Source organism: Calliopsis andreniformis, chromosome 9, assembly GCF_051401765.1.
Source record: "Calliopsis andreniformis isolate RMS-2024a chromosome 9, iyCalAndr_principal, whole genome shotgun sequence".
Classification (NCBI taxonomy): domain Eukaryota; kingdom Metazoa; phylum Arthropoda; class Insecta; order Hymenoptera; family Andrenidae; genus Calliopsis; species Calliopsis andreniformis.
This window is the reverse complement of record NC_135070.1, coordinates 1,271,665-1,292,571: the sequence shown is the minus strand read 5'-3', so window position 1 is coordinate 1,292,571 and position 20,907 is coordinate 1,271,665. Positions and strand designations below refer to the sequence as shown.

Here is a 20,907-nt window from a genome sequence, read left to right as displayed (position 1 = left end):
TCAACGAGAGGAGAAAAAATATGCCCGCGAATGCACTTGAACGGTTTTTTTCGTTCTTAGCCTGTTTCAAACAGCCATGACATTCTTCAGATGGATACATTGATTAATTAATGTACAATGATCGATTGCGATGCTCTCTATTGACATTATATTCAGAGATCGATCGACTTTAATAGACGACGATCGCTGCGATCGTGATCGTAACGAATGTGAGGACACTGGTAGTATACGAACTTCTTGTTGCAACAGATGGAGTACCGATCTGGCTGCAAGTTGTTTCGTTCACTTCTGGTAGGGCCGTGTAATTCGGGAACGTTTGAATGTCTGCTGGCTATAAAGCAAGATAAAATTGGTAAGTATTTAACGTGAGAATTGAAACTACTTGTCCATATTTCTGTATTCGTACCTAATAATTTTGTGTCTTCGAATTAAAAATATTTTTAAAAACAGAATTTTTATTAAAAGTATGATACTTTTTTTTTTAATCTTACATGTTAATAAGTAAGTTCAAATAGAAAAATAGTTCCTCAATTTATGTATAAAGGTTTTTTTTATAAATAATTATAATCTAAAGGCACAGAATTAGATACGAGCACAAGATATAGACAAATATCCTATGCATACAAAGTTCAATTTACCAAAGCAAGTTTGTCATCCCTTTTTCTACAGAAAGTCATGTGCCTGCCGTGGTAAAGACTCGATTCGATGGATCTCGAAAGAAGCTCTTCCGTCCAGGGTAGTGCCAATATGTGTTCCGCCAAAGTTCGACCTGTTAAAGATAAATATTTTTTATAAATCAAATTAATATAATCAATTTGTCATGACTTACTAGAATTAAGATCTATTACTTACCTCTGAATTCTGGAGGTTCCTCGATGACGAGACGTGTGAAGACGTTATCGTTTTCGTGTTCTACTGTGTAATCTCTCATAGCCCTTAATGCTGACAACGCTTCCTTGATAATTTCCTCATCATTGCCCTCATTTGGCCTGGTCGCAGGATAAACAGGGAGTTGCTGCTGACCCATGGAAGGAATCGTCACAGCATCTGGCCTGAGGACAGATTCATAGAGTTATCAAATTCAGTCCTCATAATATAAGAAATATTATTAGATAATATAATATAAAAAATATTATCAGATAATATAATATAAGAAATATTATCAGATAATGTAATATAAGAAATATTATCAGTGTGCAATGAATATTCACCTGGTTGTTAGGAAGAGCTTCTCTAAGTGGTCCATAGAGACGCCCTTGAAACTGTATACACCTAGAGTCTTGAAGAGATCCTTAACTGGCGTCATACTGTAACAAGCCGCGAGTGGTGTTCTTGGATAGTGAACCACAAAGGCCCGACACATCTCCTGAGAAGCGGCATATCCTCCCAAGGTTGGTTTCGTTCTATCTAAGGTACCATAGACACATTCGGCGACTAATTCGTCGCCTGGAAGCACCTTCACTTCCTTTTCAAGAGTATGGGACTGTTGATATTCAAAGTCGAAATGATTGTCTTGGACAATTCTCGGCAACTCCTTGCCTTGACGTATGTGTTTTAAGCTCAATCGTCGGCCAGCCAAGTGAGAGTGTAATACTACCGAAACGACGTTTATTCCATTTTCAGGGAACATCTGCGAGAAGAATATCGTACGATTTAGAGACCTGTCGAGATCAGTCAACAGCGCTGTCACAAATTAATAATTCAAAATTACTATTTACCGTATTCGTACAGTGAGGAGTACAGTAACCAGCCGTGGCATACTCCTTTTGCTTCGGAGGTATCAGATGAAGAGGACTCACAGCTACTCCAGCAACAAGAATTCCCGCTTCCTCAGATCGAAGTTTCGGCGTCAAATGAAGTCTTACTCCGCTGCTATCCGCTATCTTCTTCATGCTTGGGTTATTGTAGTGCACTTCCAACATATAATAAGAACCTTCGCTATGTTCTGCGATGGGGATGCCAACATGTTCCGGAAGCCATTCCCCTGAAAGAAGCAAATCGTGCAATTCATCCGCTCAATAATCACCATGGTAGCATTAGCAATAGTAAGGCTTGTTTAACTATGTTCGAAGCTTACCTTGGCTACCACGGGCCCAAGCCACGACCGGTTGCAGACAGGATTCCCATTCCCGAGGCATCGTGGGACTATAGCAGGGTGCTCCGACGATTCTTGCGTGCTGTCCTAAAATCGGCAAAGTCGATGCGCATTCGTACAGTATTATATGATGCACCAGATCCTCGTTTGCTTTCTCTACCAGTGGAGTGTACTGAAAAGAAAAATTTGCCTTCTGAACGACAGAGTTGTTTAACTTGTTGATCGCGTGAGTTCGCAAAAGCAGAAGAATCACTGTGATGCGAAACACTCTCGGAATATCGGATTGGATTGGGTTTTCCTCTCGTGAGATGTCTTTCAGAGGAGTCCATTGTCAATCGTGGAACGTTTCGGACACGGAATGACATCATTCCGAGGGCCTTCTTTATTCTAATGACGTGCGTGTATACGGTGCCGCGTCCGGCATAGATGACCGTGATTCGTGAAGCACATACGAATCAGGCCCAACCTCGCGGCATTCCTCCGTACTTTGCGCGAGGGTACGCGAGACCTACTACCGAATACCAATCCTTCGTTCGCGGTTCACAGAATTTCGAATGCTTACCCCGATCAGGTGGTGTTTCTGTTTATGAGGCGCCTTGAAGATCTTGCACCAGTATGTAGTATCTGCGTTCTCTGAAACCGGCGGCTACGTATCAAAGAAAACACAATTAATCGTGGCAATTACTGGAAACTGATTCTTAAGCATTTTGTGAACTCGCGTTAACACCTACCTGATTTAATTTCACGTCCCAGTAGGTGATATCCTTTGTGTGTTGCGGTGGAGAATGGGGCGCAGGCGTTTTCAGCCTCAACGCTCTGCCTCCTCGTTTGTCGCCTGGCCAGATCGCAGTGTTCAGTTCAGGATCAGTCTGATGCAGCGCCCAGAGAACTCGGATGGTGTCTCCCTGCAATGGTACGCGATATTTCCGGTAAAGTTTCTCATTTCATTGGTCGATAATCTTGCTCGACGGGGTATAGGTTCGTTAAGAAGTATTTTAATAGATTCAAAAGCAGGCTGTTTAGACCCACCGTGGCGAGAGGGTGGGAATCTGGGAGGAAAGGCACAAACCTCGCGGACGGCATGCTAAACGGCTAAATATCGCCGCGGGAATTCGGCGGAGCGGGGCCCAAGGGCCTCTACAAGTCGCGGGGTCCCTCCGTGCCGAGCATAAATCGAATGGTACCTCTGCGAATTCTACAGGGCTTCTACGGAACCTACGTTGTAAATCTTACCGGCTATTCTCTGTTCCCAGCCACCACCAGCTGGATCGAATGTCGGACAGTTTATTTTTTTACGATTTTTAATTAACCACGGAATTATGGTTCACCTCAGCTGAGTACTCTCGAGCTTTCAGATAATTAACTAAGAGATTTGCGGATCACGTCAAATCGGATTTAACCAAATAACCCGTATACTGGTTTTCTTCTTTATGGTTTCGTACTCACCGTAAGCCGATGATCCTGGGGATCACAGGTCTGCCAGTTCCGCGAGAAGATCACGCTAGTGTGTGTCTCGTTTTGAGAGCCACCGAGCACCTTCACGTCCTGAGACGTGTCCGTGACCAAGGCAGCCTCCGGATCCTCAATCCCGTGCGAGTCCTGCAAAAAAAAAGGGGAAAAGGCTGAAATCGCGCGCGAGCAAGGTCAACGCACGCAGCGAAGAGCCTGAGGGCCCCGAAACTCGCCGGTTCGCTGCTGGACCAAATACAAGAAGTTTATCGGGTCAGGTGAGCGCCAGGTGTTTACATTCGACAGCGCACCGAAACTTTCAGTCAGCTCAGATTCGTTCCTTTCGTGCTTCCACACTTTCTCCAGTATCTTCGCAGAGAGTTCAACGCATAGCGTGCGATTTCAGAGTTTTCAACGTTGACGATTTTTCAAAGAATGTCTTCTAGAATTCTAATATTCTATAGAGTCTTTATAGAACAGTTCTTTTAAAAAGAATCTTTGTCAATGATAATAATTGAGTTCTCTGGCTTGAGGTTATAATTTAAGAGCTATTTAATGTTAAAATTGTGTAAGGCTTTGTCGGTTAAATATGTTTTAACTTAATGGTTTTTTAGATTAAATTTCAATGCTTAAAATTCTGTTTATGTGAAGTTAAAATTTTACGTGTTAAAATTAAAGTAGATTAGGCCTTTTTAAATTTTAAGATTAAATATCTCCTGAACTACTAATTGTATACATGTAAAATTGTACATTTCTTATTTTAATATTCTAAGTTGTTGCACTGTACAAAATATCATTAACACATTCGCGACCGGTAACGTAGTTCTACGTCCTTTCAAATTCTTTAGCTAAATACCAGTGACGCAGTTTTACGCCATTAAAACTACGTCACTGTCGTTCAGTTAAAGAGTTAGGACCACGTTATAAGTCGTGAATGTGTTAAAATATTAGTGTACTATTTGAAAAATCTGTTCATATATTATGTATTATAAAATGAGGCGAATAGAAACAATAGTGAATATTATTTATATAAATACTATTACATACTATTTAAATACTTATTTAAATTCTTAGTTAAATAGTATTTACAGTTACTAATACTACTTAAATTTTATTTACTGTTACCTAAAGTTAAGTTTCTATTTCCCCCACTGTTTCTATTCGCCTCATTTTATGGTACGTTTTTAAAATACCAATCAGAGTCAAGAATTTTCATAGATTTCCATTACAGGTAGAAACGTATATGTATCTAAGTATTTTCTTATTATTCTCCTATCTTCGTTTCCATTTCTTAGAATTATTCTTTCATTATTCCTCAGCTTTACTTTTAAGGAAAAAAGACAAATCAGAGATATGAGTTGGCTTTAAGTAGATACCTCTTACTCTTACTCTCTGTATGTTCCGTGACCTGAGGGTTATAACGAGTAAACACTGTACTCTAATTTTTATTGTAATGATCACTAGCCAAGCACTGATATAAGACAGCGTCCTGGAAGAGGGTGTATCTCAAGGAAGAGGACATCGTAAGGTCAGCCTCAGGCGTTTGGGTCCGTTGGTTTCCGATTACAGTTGGGCGCTAAGTTTGCAAGAGGCCGAAGGGAAGTCCCCTTCCTGTTCATAATGAATCGAAATAATTGGCCGAGCGCCGTCATGCTCTCTGCGTGTTTTGTAACGAGCGCGTGCAAAAAGGAAGCGGCAATAATGTGACGCGCATCGCGAAAGTATCAAGTAAAAGGAGACGCGTAGGAGTTGTTAGCCAGGCGTTGATTCGTCAATAACGCCTCCGACTAGTTGATCAGAGGAACTCAGCCTCGTGGGTGATTCGAATTCCTGTTTGACGTCAGCTTGGCATTCGCGTTGCAATCCTTGCGGATTCTTTTTTAATCACGATCGTTCCATTGAAGTTCGAGTGCGTTCTCACGAAGTTCGCGGGGGATTTCTCATGGTATCCGGATATTCTCATCGTTGCCAGGTTAATTAACACGACCCTGGCATTGTAAGATGGTAATTAAAAAAGGCTACGCGAGCCGGCGATTTTTGAATTCGACGAATGCCGCATCGAAGCAATCTCTTGATAAGGGAAATCGATTTCCTTCAGGACGAATTTACGTGCTAATTTCTACGGTGCCCGGAGATCGTCAGAGATTATGCAAACGATTACAGAAGCTCCCTGCGTAGACACCTGGTTTCTGCAACTGAGTCACGAGAAACTGACAACGAGGAAGTTGCTCGTTTCTCTCGCGCCCTCCTTTCAGAAACAGGTTTCGCGACTTTTGCTAGTAACAAATGCGTCGTGCAGCCTCCTTCGTGCCCTCCGGTGAATCTAATGATAATCGACGACACGAAGTCGAAGATGAAAGGGAAAAACAGTTGGAAATGTCGGACCTGAAGTTTCGGTATCCTCGAACGAAGAGAATCATCGATGCATGGGAAGAGAGGCATACGTGCGTGGATGCGGAAAATTAATTCGACGGATGTGACGTCATGGATCGGTACTCGCGTTTCCTGCGACGGTCTCCTGAGAAACCTGTACGTTTCAGAAGACCCCTGTTTTATCCTTTCCGATGAGCATTCGTTAAACAAAACTCGTACGAGCCGCGTACGATTCAAGCGCGAGAATACAGAGACGAGGGAGGCGAGCTTAGCGAAATGTTAACAGCCCTTTTCTATCGGCGTGATCTATCTTGAGAAATAGTTTCCGAAGTGTATAGAGGCGCGGCGCAAAAAAGAAACGGTTCCCTTTGTGGTCGCGGTGGATCGTCGCGGTTCCCATGGGCCTGGACTCTCGGGAGAAAAAGAGAGAAATTCTCTCATGAGGCGCCACGTCCATGAGGACGATGCTTGCCAGGTGTTTTGGAGGTAGCTCTCTTCTTTCTCTTTCTTCTCCTCACTCTTTCGCTCTCTCGCCTTGAAACGCATTTGGCCCCGTATTCCTTTCCCTTTTTTCTCCGTCCTCCTCGCGCACCCTGCTTTTTCCCCTACGCTCATCGCCGTCTTCTTCCAGCATCTCGTCGAGAAACCCGACCACTTCGGTCCCTCTGTTTCACTCTCTTTCTCTCTTCCTTGTCCCGTCGTCCCGGGCTACCTCTCCTTTTTCTAGTGGCTCTCCTTTTTAGCAGCTGGCAGAACAGCAGCTGGTAGCGCGCAAAGAGATCCCTCCGAGGGGATAAAGGGCCTTCCTATCGTCCTCGGGAAGCTCTAGGGAACCACCTACCGGTCACCGAAAGCGAGTCGGCCAGACGGTCCAGCCGAAGGCGACTACCCTCTAATCACTGAGAAAACATTTGTACACCGCAGCGCGTGTCCTCGTTAACGTCTTCCATTGACCAAACAGTTTTCCATTCCAGGTGTTTCGAGGGTACGATTGTTTGCGTTGCCTCTAAAGATGCGACTACAAGGCGCAATTGACTACTCAGAGAAGTGAATGAAGTGACTTGGAAGAGTCCAGTGACTTTATACAAGTTAACTTTGTTAAGACTCGCGGTAGGTGATCAGTTTCTTTTTTTAATAGTGATTTATGAAAGCATTAGTACAGAATTAGAAGCATTAGTACTTTGTCGACATATTTGGAAGATCATTCTGAAGAAAAATATTTATGTATGGCGATATACAACATGAGTCGATTTATCGTGAATATGGAGATATAGAAGAGGAAGTGATATAAATCACAAGTAATTAAGTGCACTCAAGTTTTTAACTTTTTTTGGTAACCATTTATTTAGAAGTATATTTTACATTGATTTATACTGATTTAGATTGGTTTACACATATCGTTTGAAATGATTAATCGATGTCTGTATGCCTGTAATTAGGTGTATTTCAATGTACTGCATTCACAGAATATAAAAAAGATCATTGTTCCCGCTAACAATAGCTTCTATGATTTTTGCTATCAATTGCTAACGTGTATAAGGTTTTCAATCTAAATACACTTTCAATTTCATGCAGTCGCATAGAAACATATATAGGTATAGTTGCAAATAAATAATTATCATTTGAAGTTGTCACTTGAATGCATCTGATTATTTATGGTTTATAATTTTATATCATTTCACCTTTTATAAGTATAACATTTTTTACTTAGAATGATTTTTCAAATATGTTGGCAAAGTTTCCCGGTTTTTATCTGGAATACTCCGTGTAGCATGATAAGTAGTGTTTTTAAGTTACTAATAGGGGAAGGGTTTGATTTGTCTGTGTACCCAAAGAATAATAATATGCAAGTATCTTGCTATGTATGAAGAATGGTTAGGTGTAGACATTTAATAACTTGCAAGATATGGATATCTGAAATAGTAACGTCTATGTAGTCTAACAAATTTATACCTACGTAGTACTACATATGCGATTTCCCTGTAATATACTTCAAAGTATTACAAAGAATTAATGAAATTCAAATAACCAATTTCTAACTTATCGAGCATACGTTTATATTACCAATGCTATAATGATTTCTGAATTTAATTTTGAGTCTTATAGATTGATCATGTGCAACTATAATTAGTTACACCTTCATTATTATCTATTCAACAACTGCATTTAATACTTCACATAAAACTGATATTTCATAATACTTATGATCCTAGAAGAAAGATAGAAACCCAAACATCCGAAAAAGACATTTTGAACACTTCTGTTTTCAGCCTTGTCTTTTAATCTTTCATACGAAATTCCAAATTTACAATACCAACTTATCTATGAACTGGCTAAGGCTTGAAAGTCACCACCTGTCATCTAAGCGTTTTAAGTATGTATAAGCAACAAATAAATTATGCAAAGAAATCGATTAGTAACTCGAGCATTTTCTCACGTATGTTACCAAAATGTTCTTCGCGAATAAAGACAAGAATAAATATTATATTTGTGGATCCTCAGTATATGGACCACGTCCCGTTCCCATAAACGCGCGCCTACCTTTGACCGCGTCTACGTATAACACGATCCGGTTCTCACGTGTCCCGCTTCTGACAGGGGTACGCGGTTACGCGTAATTACACTCGCCAACTCGTTACAGCTCATCGCGGTAACTTTTACGAGCGTACGCGGAATAATAATCGAATTAAAACGCGGCGGAATCGCTGATGTCAAGGTCTGCGCTCCTGGCTCTCTCCCTCTCATTCTACGGCATGTACCAGACAGCACGATCGCTGGTCAGACTTTAATGATCCCTCCCATTAATGCTTCGATTCTTCGTTCATAGCTTTCTTTCGTTCCTATGCCTATCAAAGCGTATTTGCTTGTTTCCTTTGAATATTCGCGTTCCCTCAAACATTCCTCGTAAGCCGAGCTTCTTCGGTCTCGCTGGATATTCGGTTTTGAAATACCGACCGTCTCGCAGCAAGTCCCACTGGTCTCTTCTTAACGATACGACAGCTCCGACGAATAATCGTTAAACGTAAATTTCAAGCGTGGCGATCTTTCGCGAGATCTGGCTGCCCCGCGTGAATTTATCGCCGCAGAAGCGACGCGAGTTATTGGAATCGGCTTCCGCGAACCAGTTTGGCGCTGGCTAAACCGCCGCTGGTGCTAATTCATGTCTGTTCTTTGGCCTTCAGGGTAGACTGTGAGACCTACGGAATGGAGACGTTTTTCGACCCTCTTTTGCCTTTTCGATTCTGTCGATTGTATGAATATTATTTCATTAACTATTTGAAGATGAGGAACGTTAATTTATAGCTAAGTATAAGATAAAGACTATTAAATTTCTTGACGAGTAGTGATCGCAAGAATATCATATTTCTTGTTTTTAAAGAGGAACCTAATTATGTGCTTGATGTGGTGACTGTTACGTAGATTTTTCATGTTCTTCATATAAACAGTTTACGTCTAATTTGACTGTAATTTAAATGTTAAATAATTTCATGCTTGTTTGCACGCAATAAGCGCTCCCTGAGAATTTAATTTCAACTTTAAAGTAACTTGACTTTATATGAGTCGTTCTCAGGCCAAACTGATTAACTCTATTTTTTCAATTTTGTTGAATATTAAATATTTTTATTGTGTGAAGTTAATCGTTTTAGCAAATGAACGTTTCATATGTAGAGACCAGGGTCATTCAATAAGTAAAGAGACAAATGCTCTATTTTAAATACTTCCGAATAAGAAATATAGTATTTTCAAAGTCGTAAGTAATCATTTCTGTATGCTATTTAAAACAGTTGTTTGTCAATTATATCAATGTATATCGAAATATACATAATCTTTATTGGTCAGTTAATAATGATAAGTACGCTCAAAAAGTGAGCTATGAAAAGACAGCATTTTATTATAAGATTTTATGTTTTTACTCCGTGGGTTTCTATGACGAATTTGATTCGTCCTATTTTTATGGTACCGAGAACTAAGCAAAACCCCAAGCAGTTAAAGATGATAAATTACCTGAAATTTACTCTAGAATTACATACTTAAACAAAGTGATATGAGTCAATCATGCAAATTTGTATAAGTGTGTGCATCAATTGAAAAGTGGCCGAATGGATGCTACCGACTAATTGAGGTGTAAAATCCAGTTCTAAAAACTCGCATTTATGAATTTATACATGGCAACATGCAAATTGGGGAATAATAAATCACTGAAAATTGTTATGTAATGACATAACGATGAGGATTACAGATAAAAAAAACTGTCTTTTGATCTTGTCCTTTCTTGTTATGCAATCAATATTTATAACTATTGAAAATTAGACTGCGAGAGATTCTGTTACATGGACTATACAAGTCTAAATTTCGCTTCATCATATTCATTCTTGTTCGACTCCCTGAAGGTGTCACTAAGTAGAGTCAAGTTTAGCAGCAGTGAAGATATGAAAACAAACGTGCAAAACTGAATCAAACAACACGGTAAACAATACTTTACTACAGGCATACTGAATGACCGTACATATTTTTATTTCTAGGCATTTCAGCATTCTCAGAGCAGCAAAGTCGTGAGTTCATCATAAAATAGCCAGAGTTTCGAGCACTGAATCATAAGCAGAAGAAAACGAAGCACGGTATCGTGAACAGAGACTGAAGGCAGGAAACGTCATGTAGTATGAACTTGTGAGCTCCCACCGCGCTGTAAGTATGCAGTGTCGAATAAGAATACTTTAAAATTTATCCACGTCGAATCGAATAAACTTGGATCGAATAATTTCTCAGGAACCTTCATCTTCTTATACGGTGGCAATATTTTACTGCAACTTTAAAGGTGTCAATTTGTAACTTCTCCAATTTTGTACTCCGTATACTTCATTTGTAGCCGGTCGACCGGTTTCACGATGCAAGAACCATAAATCATACTTTGGACTCTGTTTAATCTGATTCTGCAAGTACGCTAACGAGTCTTGCATTAGACTCCACCAAAAATTGCATTAAGGCTCATTGGTGACCACATTAACATGAAATTGTTTTAATATGTCCTCGATATCGCAACACGCGAGTATAAATTACCGATGAATCAATAATTTACTCATTTCTCATCGGAAAAAACGTTCCTGCACATTTAATGATACAGGTAGCCAGTTTCCAAGGACCATGAATGTGCACATTAACCGTGAAAGAGGCTTAGACAGTGCTTCATAAAAAGAGAATGACCTACGAACTTCAAGCATCGGCTACACATTGAGTATAAGCGTTGCCGACCACAGAACTAATCTTAATCCGTGAAATATACCTCTCCCTGTCGGCTGAAACCTCGCCTCTCCCCTTCTCTTCTCTTCTCTTCACATCTCAACAGAGTAAAGCATACTTTGCTCTTGGATCGAGATAAAGTGGTAAAACCACTCGGAGACATCGCGATCGAGGAAAAGTCGCGTGATTTACGCGCGAAAGCACACGCTGGACAAATTTTTGACGTCGCCAAGCATCGACGCCTTTCCCTCGGCGCGTTTGGGGAACCCCGATGCGTGATGTCGGTCGAAGGGCTTCATGCATTTTCGCGGAACGCGATAAAGAGCTGTGTTTCCCTTCGGTTACGTCGAGTTTGAGGAATAGTCCTGTCAGACAAGACAAGAAGGGGAAACGAGAGGGGATGAAGTTGGATCGAAAACGAACGAAACTGGTTACGGGGAGTGAAAAAGGAGCAACAGGATGCGTCGAAGATAATGAGAAAAAAATCGCGGCGAAACGAAGGAAGGATGCGCGTCTACGCACGCACTGGTCGGCCTGCGTCTTGCTCGGCCCTCGCTGGACCACGATGGACGGATCGCAGATTACCTGCATTTCAGATTCACTTTGCGAAACGAACCGCTCCCCTGCCTGTAATAAATTACGATCGTAATCGTCGTACGTGCATCGCCCGTCTTTCGCGATGAATACTGAGGCTCCTTGCTGAATTTTCTGTATTTTTGGCGTTCACGGAATTCTCCACCCTTTCCGTTACATTTATATTACGTCAGATCTGCCGAAGTAAGCACGCAAGAAAGAAAATACAGTCGTGGTTGCGGGTAAGTGGAACCAAGAGAAAATAATGTCGTTAATCGAGGAATTAAGATTATTGTACAGGAAGATGTGAGTTGTTGCGCTTTCTCAGTAAAAAGTCTCTCAAAGGACCATGAGTTGTGCAGGTCCGTTTTGTATGTAACGAAGAAGACTTCTCAAGCGGGACGCATAGATTTTTAATGAATTTGTTGAGCCGAGTATGGTAATATTTGTTTTTGAGAATACATGGTCAGTAATTTATAAAGTTGTGTAGTGTGTTACAGGTACTTATATATTTTCTTGAAAGATTCGAGGATTTGAAAATTTGAATAAGTAGCTATCTGGAAATTGACTTTGAAAACCTGAGAATTTGAATATTTCGAAATATGGAGATTTCTAAACGATTGGTACACTTTGAAGTTTTTCTCATAAGAGGTTAAGTGACATCCTGTTCGCAACTCGTTATCGTTAAGTCGTAGAATATTTATCTCAAGTTTCGTCGTAAATTGACCAGGTGATTTAAGATTAATGCAAATTATCTCTACTTTATCTTTTCCAGGCAAATCACCTCCCAATCTGTTCCTCTTGGCAATCGTCTCGAGGCTGTTTCTTAGCGCGCAGAGACCTCGAAGCAAGCGAAAGGTATCACGTGTCGGTTGGTTCATCGGATCCAGGACCGCTTTTCGCCTTTCTTCGCAACGATGTTCAAAGATTCGCGCACAGCTTCCCCCCGGGCCCGATGTCTGGAGGCCTTGACTGGGCCCCTCTGGAAGCAACTCTGAACACCGCATGCCTATGCCACTCGGCAGGTCTCTCCTCCCTTACGCGCGTTCGTGTGTGTATTCGTCACATACGTTCAGTCACGCAACGTCTCGTACATTCTTCGCTTTCGTTTGTACCCCCTGTAAGTATCTCGTACCCTGTACGTTCCTACATCCAGCTAATGTAATATATACGGATATATACGAATACCTTGAGAGTTATTTCTCGGCAGGAACCTCGCATGTTCGATTCTAAGCTTGGTTCTGTAGTTCGTGTGTTCCCCCGGGGGAAGAGATGTTTAATTGAATGTGTAACAACGATTAACGGTGTACCTGAGTAACAGAAAGCGGTACAGATGATGGGTTGACCTAGATGCTTTTCCTGAGTGAAATGCTGTATCGATTTATCTCTTTGTACAGGAAAGTCAGTGGGCTTTGATCTTTGTTATTATTAATATAGGTAGCATAACATAATGGAAAATAAATGCTACTTAATTCCGTTAATTCTGATTGGAGGCGAAGTTATACATATAGAAAGCTACTAGATTACCTAGTAATCTAGTAGTATTAGATTACTACTAGTAGTACTAGATTACTAGATGATAGATAAATTTCAGGTTTTGTAGTTTAATCAACAAAATCATGCCTAAACGTTATAACCGTATATTGAACAATAAGAAAATTTATTTAACCCTTTCGTGATTAGTGGGACATATACATATGTTGCATTTATTTTTTTCTGCTATCACATCAAGAATGATGTTGGAAGCCTAGCTACCAAAAAAATAAAAATAAAGGAAGCTCAAAAAATCATTCGGTCGCGAAAGAATCAAATAATGTACGATTTATATAAATGAAAAAGAAAGGTATGGAAATTAAGGTGGTTAAGGTAATCTTACAATCCAAGATTAAAAAATGTGCCTGTAGATCCTAAATGAGTTTCACAATCTATTCAACTAATAGACCCGAAAGGCATAAATGTCTCGCAAAACGTGTTGAAACTGATGCGTATTTTCAAAGTGTGGAAGAAAAATAAAATGGAACATCAACAATGTTGCAAGTTGCTAAATCCTTAAATTCAACTTGTTGAGTCTCACTATTACCTACTTACTCTTTCTCTCTTTTCATAAAAAATTCAACAAGCTCTAAAAATTTGTATCGATATGTAGTTATAAGTAGCAGGTTCGACGTTTCCTCACTTTACGCCCATTCCAAGTGCACTCATTTAAAGTAGATAGTTACGTATCCGAACAGTCACAGGTTTACCAGCGGATTTCGAATTCGTCGTGGGCGAGAAGAGCAGAGGGTAGATCGGGGGAAGCCGGTACAGAAAGGCTTCGCTGCCCTCGTCGGACGTAAATTTATCACGACTTTATCTCGACCGGCGGAACGCGCTGGACGTTCGTTAATTTTCTACCGGCCGTTCGGTTCGCTCTTCTCCCACCTGCGTTCACCGTTCGCTTACAGTTCTGCTTGTGTCTTTTTTCTCTATCCCACCCTACGTCCCCCTGAACGAGGAGGACCAGGTAAATCGAGCCGGAGATCCTCGCGTCGTTCCTTCGTGCTGGCAGTTTAGATTTCAAATAATTGCCAATTTGACTTTGAGACGTCGACGAGCCATCTTTCAAGTCGCGGCTGATTTAGTGGAATTCCTGTGTCCCTCTTTTTGTGTTTGCAGTAAAGGAAGTAGGACTCTAAAATTTTAGAAATCAAGTAGCATTTGGATTTGCGATTTTTGTGTCGCTTCACATAAGTTCTTGCATAATTTTCATGACCTTTCAAAAGTGGAAAGATTCAGTTCTTCATTAATCACGGCTGTTTTATAGTGTACGTATATATTTATTTGAAGGATCGATGGAAGAGTTATTACAGAAAAATACTCTAAAACAGCTACTGGATGTCCCGTTGATGAACCACGGATGGATACAAATTTAATTAAGATTAGAAATTCGGAGAAGCCAGGCGGAGCAGGTTCCGATAACCAGTTCTATTTTAATCATCCTGTTGCGAACGTACGGTTGGCTCCTAATACCCCGAGTTTTTTCCCGAGATACAAAGTTATCTCGCCTGTAATTTATGCGATACTTTAAGCGAGCCGATCAGTGCGCGTTCACGAATAAGTGAACGACCTGGAGTGAGTCCAAAATCGTGACAGACGACGTGGATCGCTCGTTCTTCAGTCGCGTTATTATGCATCGTGACGAAAGGGAAATCATGGTCGAGCGTTGGGTGACGCGTTAATTAAACGAACCTCATTAATACGGATCGCACAAGCGGTAACCAAAACGCGAGCAGTGTTTCTCAAGAAAAATTCGGTGGTCCGATGGGGGAGAAGAGAGGCCGATACCCCTTTTGTTTTTCTTCTCTTCCTCGTCCTTCCTTCAGACTCGCAGCTCTTTCAAACTGCTGTTTCAACCTTCCTTTCTGCCTTGGCCGCCTTCTTAATCTTCCTTTAATTCTCTGGCTTTTCGTTTCTTTACCTCCTTTTTCATCTCGGTTTCTTTCGTCTCTCCTTTTCGTCTTCGTCGTCGTCGTCGTCTTCTTCTTTGTTGCCCCTCCTTTTTGTATTCTCACAACCCCCCTCTGTCCCCGACCTTCACCCCGCCACCTCTTTGTTCCCTTGTTTTCTCCGCCAAACTCGATTCACTGCAACGGGGATTCAATGTCGATAGATCTCCGGTTGTCCCGAGACGAGGGAAGAATCGCGAAAAACTTGCCAGTCCATTAAATATCGTTCTTTCTCTTTCCCTCTTCCATACTTAACGCTGATACCTTCGCTCGTTCTCATTCCTGAGGACGGACATCATTCGACTAAGGATGGAGCATTTATCTGACGGCACGTTGCATATATCGTAGGACGGAAATAGAATCGCGCGCCGCTTGAGAAATCATGGATCGAGGCGGATCGATAAGAAGAAAACGAGTTCTTCCCACGCGATTACCGGCTAACCGGTGGACGGAGTTTCCAGCTAGATCGTCGATTATTCTCACGCGTCCTATGCTAATTGCCGATTAGAATATTCGTGCAACGAGTGCAGATGCGGTTAGGGTGCGTTCGAAGTCGAGGAATTGATTCTTCAGTGGCTACAGTCAGGAACAGAAAGATAGCGAAAAGTAGGTACATACTGACTTCTTAACAATTTCATGATCACTGTTGCATAATAGAGACTTCCATCGAATTAATTGAACTTTTTGTTATTGAATTTAATTCATGTTTATTGGCAATAAGATCTGCAGTAGTAAATACTCAGTAGTAGTTTTAGAATTGAAGAACTCATAACTAGAACATCCCCTTTTAAATTTTACGATTTCTGCAATAGTAACACATTCTAGTGGTTAGAAAAGAGATTCATAACATAATAGAACCTTTCAGAAACGCATTATGTTTAATATTCATCAAAGCCTCATATTTTTTAATTATCTTTTGAGTATTAAGTAGAATTTCAACTGCGAAGGTTCATAACTTTGTTTATAATTCGAAACCCTAGATAGATATAACCTAGATGGTTATATTTTAGAGTTGAATTACATACACACGAAGAATGAAAGAAGTTTATTCTACATTTATATTCCAATCATTTTCATGATAACTAAGGCTACTGTTTCTATCATGTCATAAAGTACTGTAATATTTTCATAAATTTATCATACATATATCAATATCTCAAGGTCATATTTTATAATCATTTCACGTTCTATAACTTTGAAATATTGATCTTAACAATGGCTAAAATACAAAAATATAAAATCATACGAATTTTTGACATTCACTTTATATTTTTAACTCACCCTACATATTCTGAAATACTTTGAATACATGTTCGCAAATGATTACATGAACGCCGTTCGTAGCCAATAAATTAATGTAATACCTACGTCTCCATAGATCGTATCGCTATAGACAAATTCCCATGTAACGTTTCACTCAATTGACTTCGAATCATATGTTAGGGGATCAAAATTACAAAGTCAAAAGAGTCCTACTGTCGTTCCAGCCCGCGGCGGTCTATCGATCACAGAGACGAATACCTCTGCGACCGGTCCCCCATCGATCATCGCAGATCGAGATCAAGATCGAAGTTAGTGGAAGACTTACCAGAAGATTGACAGCGCCCGTGTGATCGTCCACCCAGGCGAGAAGGATATCAGCCCCTTTCATATGATTTTTCTCGTTGAATCCAATACCAACATAGCCCAAGGTCTTGGCGGTGACCTTGAACGTGACCATTTCTTCGTCCGATGGATCCCATTCGAGGACCACCTCACCATCGTCGTCTAGCTTCTCGCGTCTCGTGAACTTTGGCTCCTTCACGCTTCTTTTCGGCCTATTATCCACTTCTTCGACCGAGTCATACTTGGAGCCTTTGAATAATTTGGTCAGCTTGTCCATTAGTGGCATGTACTTTTTGGGGACCCTGTCCCGGGATTTCGGGATCCTCTTTAGAATAGGATCATCGTAGAGGTTCGGAGGCACAGTAATAGACTCACTTAGCATCTCGAATTGGGAATTCCCTTCGATTTCGACTTCTACTCCGAATTCCTCTTGTCGAGTTGTTTCTTCTCGAGACTCGGGTATTTGTTCAAACGATGTTGCAGTATCGTTGGACGTTGATGGATCCTCGTTAGATAGTTCAATATCAAAGGTATCTAGGGTTTCGTTAAATTTCGTCGTCATTATTGTTGTCTCCTCCGTTTCCCTATCTGCAGGTCGACTAGAGTTGCTGAGGAGCTCGTGCTGACCAGGTTCCAAATTTTCCTCCCTCGAATTGGGAAAATCTAAACCGTCCTCCTTGTAAGGGATCTTCCTTTTGGCTTTCCACTGTGCGTACCACTCCTTGTCGACGTCCAATCGTTGTTTCTTGAATGTGCCCACTCGAAGCACCGGTTCCTCGTGAAGGTTCCTCTTTATTCTGGACGAGATGTCCTTCGGATGGTGTCTATTCCTGTAGGCCAAGGTCTTCATGGTCTCGTCCATATGCTGGACGTACAGGTCCAGCAAATCACACCTGGCCATCCAGCAGACGCACCACATCACTATAAGTCTGAGTATTAGCATCTTCCTCTTCTTCTTCTGTAGTGGATTTTTCTTTGAACCTTCATACGATCGCTGGATTTCAGTTCCCCCTTAATTTTTCGACTTATTCGGAGCCATCCAGGCCTTTGAATTGTTAATTAATATCTTCACCTCTTTTTGGAGTAATTACGATTCATAATAGCAGAGTTTAAGTTGCACCGATTCAATTCTTTAATAGTGTGCCTTTATTATTCTATTGCGACAATTTTTTAATTTATCTCGGTATCGACGATATCACTTACACCTTTTATGAAAAATATGAAGAGTAATCAACGCTCGTTTCTGTTAGAAAATTCACTACTCGAAACAGGAGACTCGAGAACGATCCTCTCGCATGTTACACGAACGACAGTTGTGCCGGGACTAATTTAAGCACGAGGCTGCTGTTGCCCCTGCAGATGCTTGCAGCTGCTTACCTGCGTTGGTCCCCTTCCTCGGGCCCTCGCTCAGCCACGTAGCAACTCCATTCGGTACCCTGCTAGGATCCCCTGTTTCGAAATGAAATTATTTTAGAGATTAGGTTTGTTGAAATATGATTATTATTCATGGGTCCTTTAATTATTTTTTCTTAAGGTAACGTTTAAAAATTGAGCGAAATTGTAAGATATAGAAGTGCAATTGTGGTTCAGACTGATGGTCATTAGACGCTACTACGCCGGTTTTGAAGGAGCACTGTGAAGCCGACAAATGAAAGGGTTCTTTGAAAAGAGGGAACGGCAGCAGAAAGGAAGAGGAAATCGTCGCACCATCTGAATATTTCTCCCCTTATTATTCTTGTTCCGTAACTATTCTCCTTGACGAGACAATTTGAAAGAAAGCATATAGCGCTAGATAAACAATGGGTAATTAGTGCTGCGATTCCTCTCGTGACAAGAATCAATGCAATTGAACCTTGACTAACAATTGTCTGTTTTAGTCTATTTACTAGATGTTTCATTGTCTTTTAGATACATTTGTACACAAAATTGGACATTGAAAAAATTGTACATAGAAGTTCGTTTTCGTTAGAAATGATGCTTAGAGTTGTCCTTTTATAAGTGAAGTAAATTAGTAGCTGATTTTACAAAAATTTTTAGAGGGTTTGACTTCCTTCCGTCAAGGATAAATTCTTGGCGATTGCGGAGGAAGGAACCGGAAAGATCGCGACGGAAAGGCCTGGTACTGCTTCCTGCGGAAGCCTTTTTTTTGAAACCGGAGACGCATTTATCGGTGGTGGTAGTGGTGATGGTGGTGTTCCAGAAAGAAACGAGGGGCTGCGAAAACAACTGCGGCAGATGTGAACTCTTGGCACGCGCCCTTCTGCTTCACAGAGGTTCTCATTTTCTTTTTATATATATTACTCTTAACACATGGTTCATCGTAAAACTTGCTCGAATATTAAATCAGCTGTAATGTTTTTGTATGCTACCTTTAATACATATTTTAGTAATCTATTAACTCCTTGCACTGGATTGATGTATGTACAATATAACGTTCTGTCTCTTTTACAACAAAAACTGTCATACATGTGATAGATTTTATTTAGGTCAATCTTAATTAGTGTCCCACATTTATGAAAATTGTGTGTGTTACTTTTTAATTAAATGTATTGCGAATTTTCATAGAAAATTCCACCATATTAATATACTGTGCAAGTGGTGATCAAGGTGGTCATTAACACACATATGTATTTTACTCCAGAAAATAATCTTAAACTCTACTCAGAGTAGGTCAATACTTAATTTACAACTTTTTTAAATTTAATACCTTTAAAGTCAATTCATTCCAGATAATCTCCATAATTCAGAACAATGTCAATTTCTTAGCTCCAAAACAGTCTTGCGCCAAACTATATCTCAACCTAAGTCACCTACAACGTATGAATGCCTGCCCTATTTAAAAGCATTTGTGGTTTTCAATTTGTTCTATGGAAAATATCTCTCATTCGGTGGTCACGTTAAACGCATTATTATTCCTAAGCGACCGCACGCGCGTTCGGAAGCCAACTGTATCGAGTTACTTCCTGTGACTGACATTGAAACTCCTCGCTTCATGGAGAAAGGGTAACCTATCCTTGCTCCCTCATGAATCCATCCGACGCGAATCGACGATACGAAAATATCACCGAACTATTGCCGGACTAATCCTCCATCTGCTTCCCTCGATCCACTTTTAACGTACAAACGGAGGGAGCAAGCGTATCTTCTCGATTCATTTCAGTATTGATAGTAGATTACGTGCCACGTGCGTTCTCTAGAATTTGGCTTAATATTTTCGAATAAATCATAATTCGGATCATTGTCAGCCACGATAGTTTCTCTCAATTGAATTAATTGTCTCTTTTGGAACTAGTTTCGCCGGATGGATCGTTCGCGGACAGATTACGAATTGGCGTCGTGTCCTTTTCACGAACTGCTTGCTCGGAGCATTGCGCAGGAAATCGAACAGTGACGGTTTTCCCGGAATTTCTGTCGGTCAGGTATCGCGTATTGTCCGGGGAAGAGCAGAATTCGTTCCTTTATATGAAAAGATACGCGTGTACACGCAACCAGAGTCTTGGTATTACCTCTTTGTTCGCAGGGTAGCCGAGGATCGAGCAGGATTCGTGCCAAAGGGACTTTCGACGAGGATAAATCATGATTCCCTTGGAGGCGGGAAGTGATGGAAACACGGCTATTCGAGCATGAATTCCTGGTTTAGGAGGCTTCAAGAGTAATCGAAATTCTTGGAAATTTAGAAAGAAATTTTGAAAAAAAGTCGAATGTAGAAATGTGCTCTTTTATAAGCGGCACATGGCGATACCAAAGTTACACTGATATAGGACAAACCTCTTAGGCGCTTGATGTCTACTTTCAAGTGATAAATATATATTCGACTCCTTGGTGGTCAGTGGAAGAATTAGACGCCAGAGCTTGGGTGCTTACAATTAGTATTCTACTGGTGAAATTATTCGACGTCCTCTGCGTATTTACTAGAAGAGACATTCGGTATCAGCTTGGAAATCTCGTCATCCTGGGAAAAACCAAAGCCTTGCGATGTGCAGGGAGCATAAGAAGCGAATGACGGGTCATTTTTATCACAATCACGAACTCCGAGCCGCGAACCAACCAGAGAGAATTCATCATTGATTCTTAACTCGTTTGTCTTCC

General features: G+C 40.8%; 1 protein-coding gene and 1 long non-coding RNA gene across 3 annotated transcripts; one reads left to right on the top strand and one right to left on the bottom strand.

Annotated features, from left to right (window-relative positions):
- Positions 1-53: 53 nt before the first annotated feature.
- LOC143183049 (MOXD1 homolog 1) lies at positions 54-17,984 on the bottom strand. The gene is made up of 10 exons (XM_076384425.1): positions 16,802-17,984; positions 3,542-3,694; positions 2,827-3,000; positions 2,658-2,741; positions 2,078-2,267; positions 1,719-1,984; positions 1,212-1,630; positions 853-1,052; positions 639-769; positions 54-331 (listed from the first exon to the last, which is right to left on the bottom strand). The coding sequence occupies exons 1-10, from the start codon at positions 17,759-17,761 to the stop codon at positions 170-172; spliced, it is 2,739 nt and encodes a 912-aa protein (XP_076240540.1). The 5' UTR covers positions 17,762-17,984; the 3' UTR covers positions 54-169.
- LOC143183050 (uncharacterized) lies at positions 11,811-20,642 on the top strand. 2 transcript variants are annotated; one of them, XR_013002551.1, is made up of 3 exons: positions 11,811-11,970; positions 12,504-12,848; positions 20,339-20,642. It is a non-coding gene; the product is annotated as an uncharacterized LOC143183050 (long non-coding RNA). The 2 variants fall into 2 exon arrangements; XR_013002552.1 differs by lacking the exon at positions 20,339-20,642 and adding an exon at positions 18,856-18,924.
- The last annotated feature ends 265 nt before the right edge of the window (positions 20,643-20,907 follow it).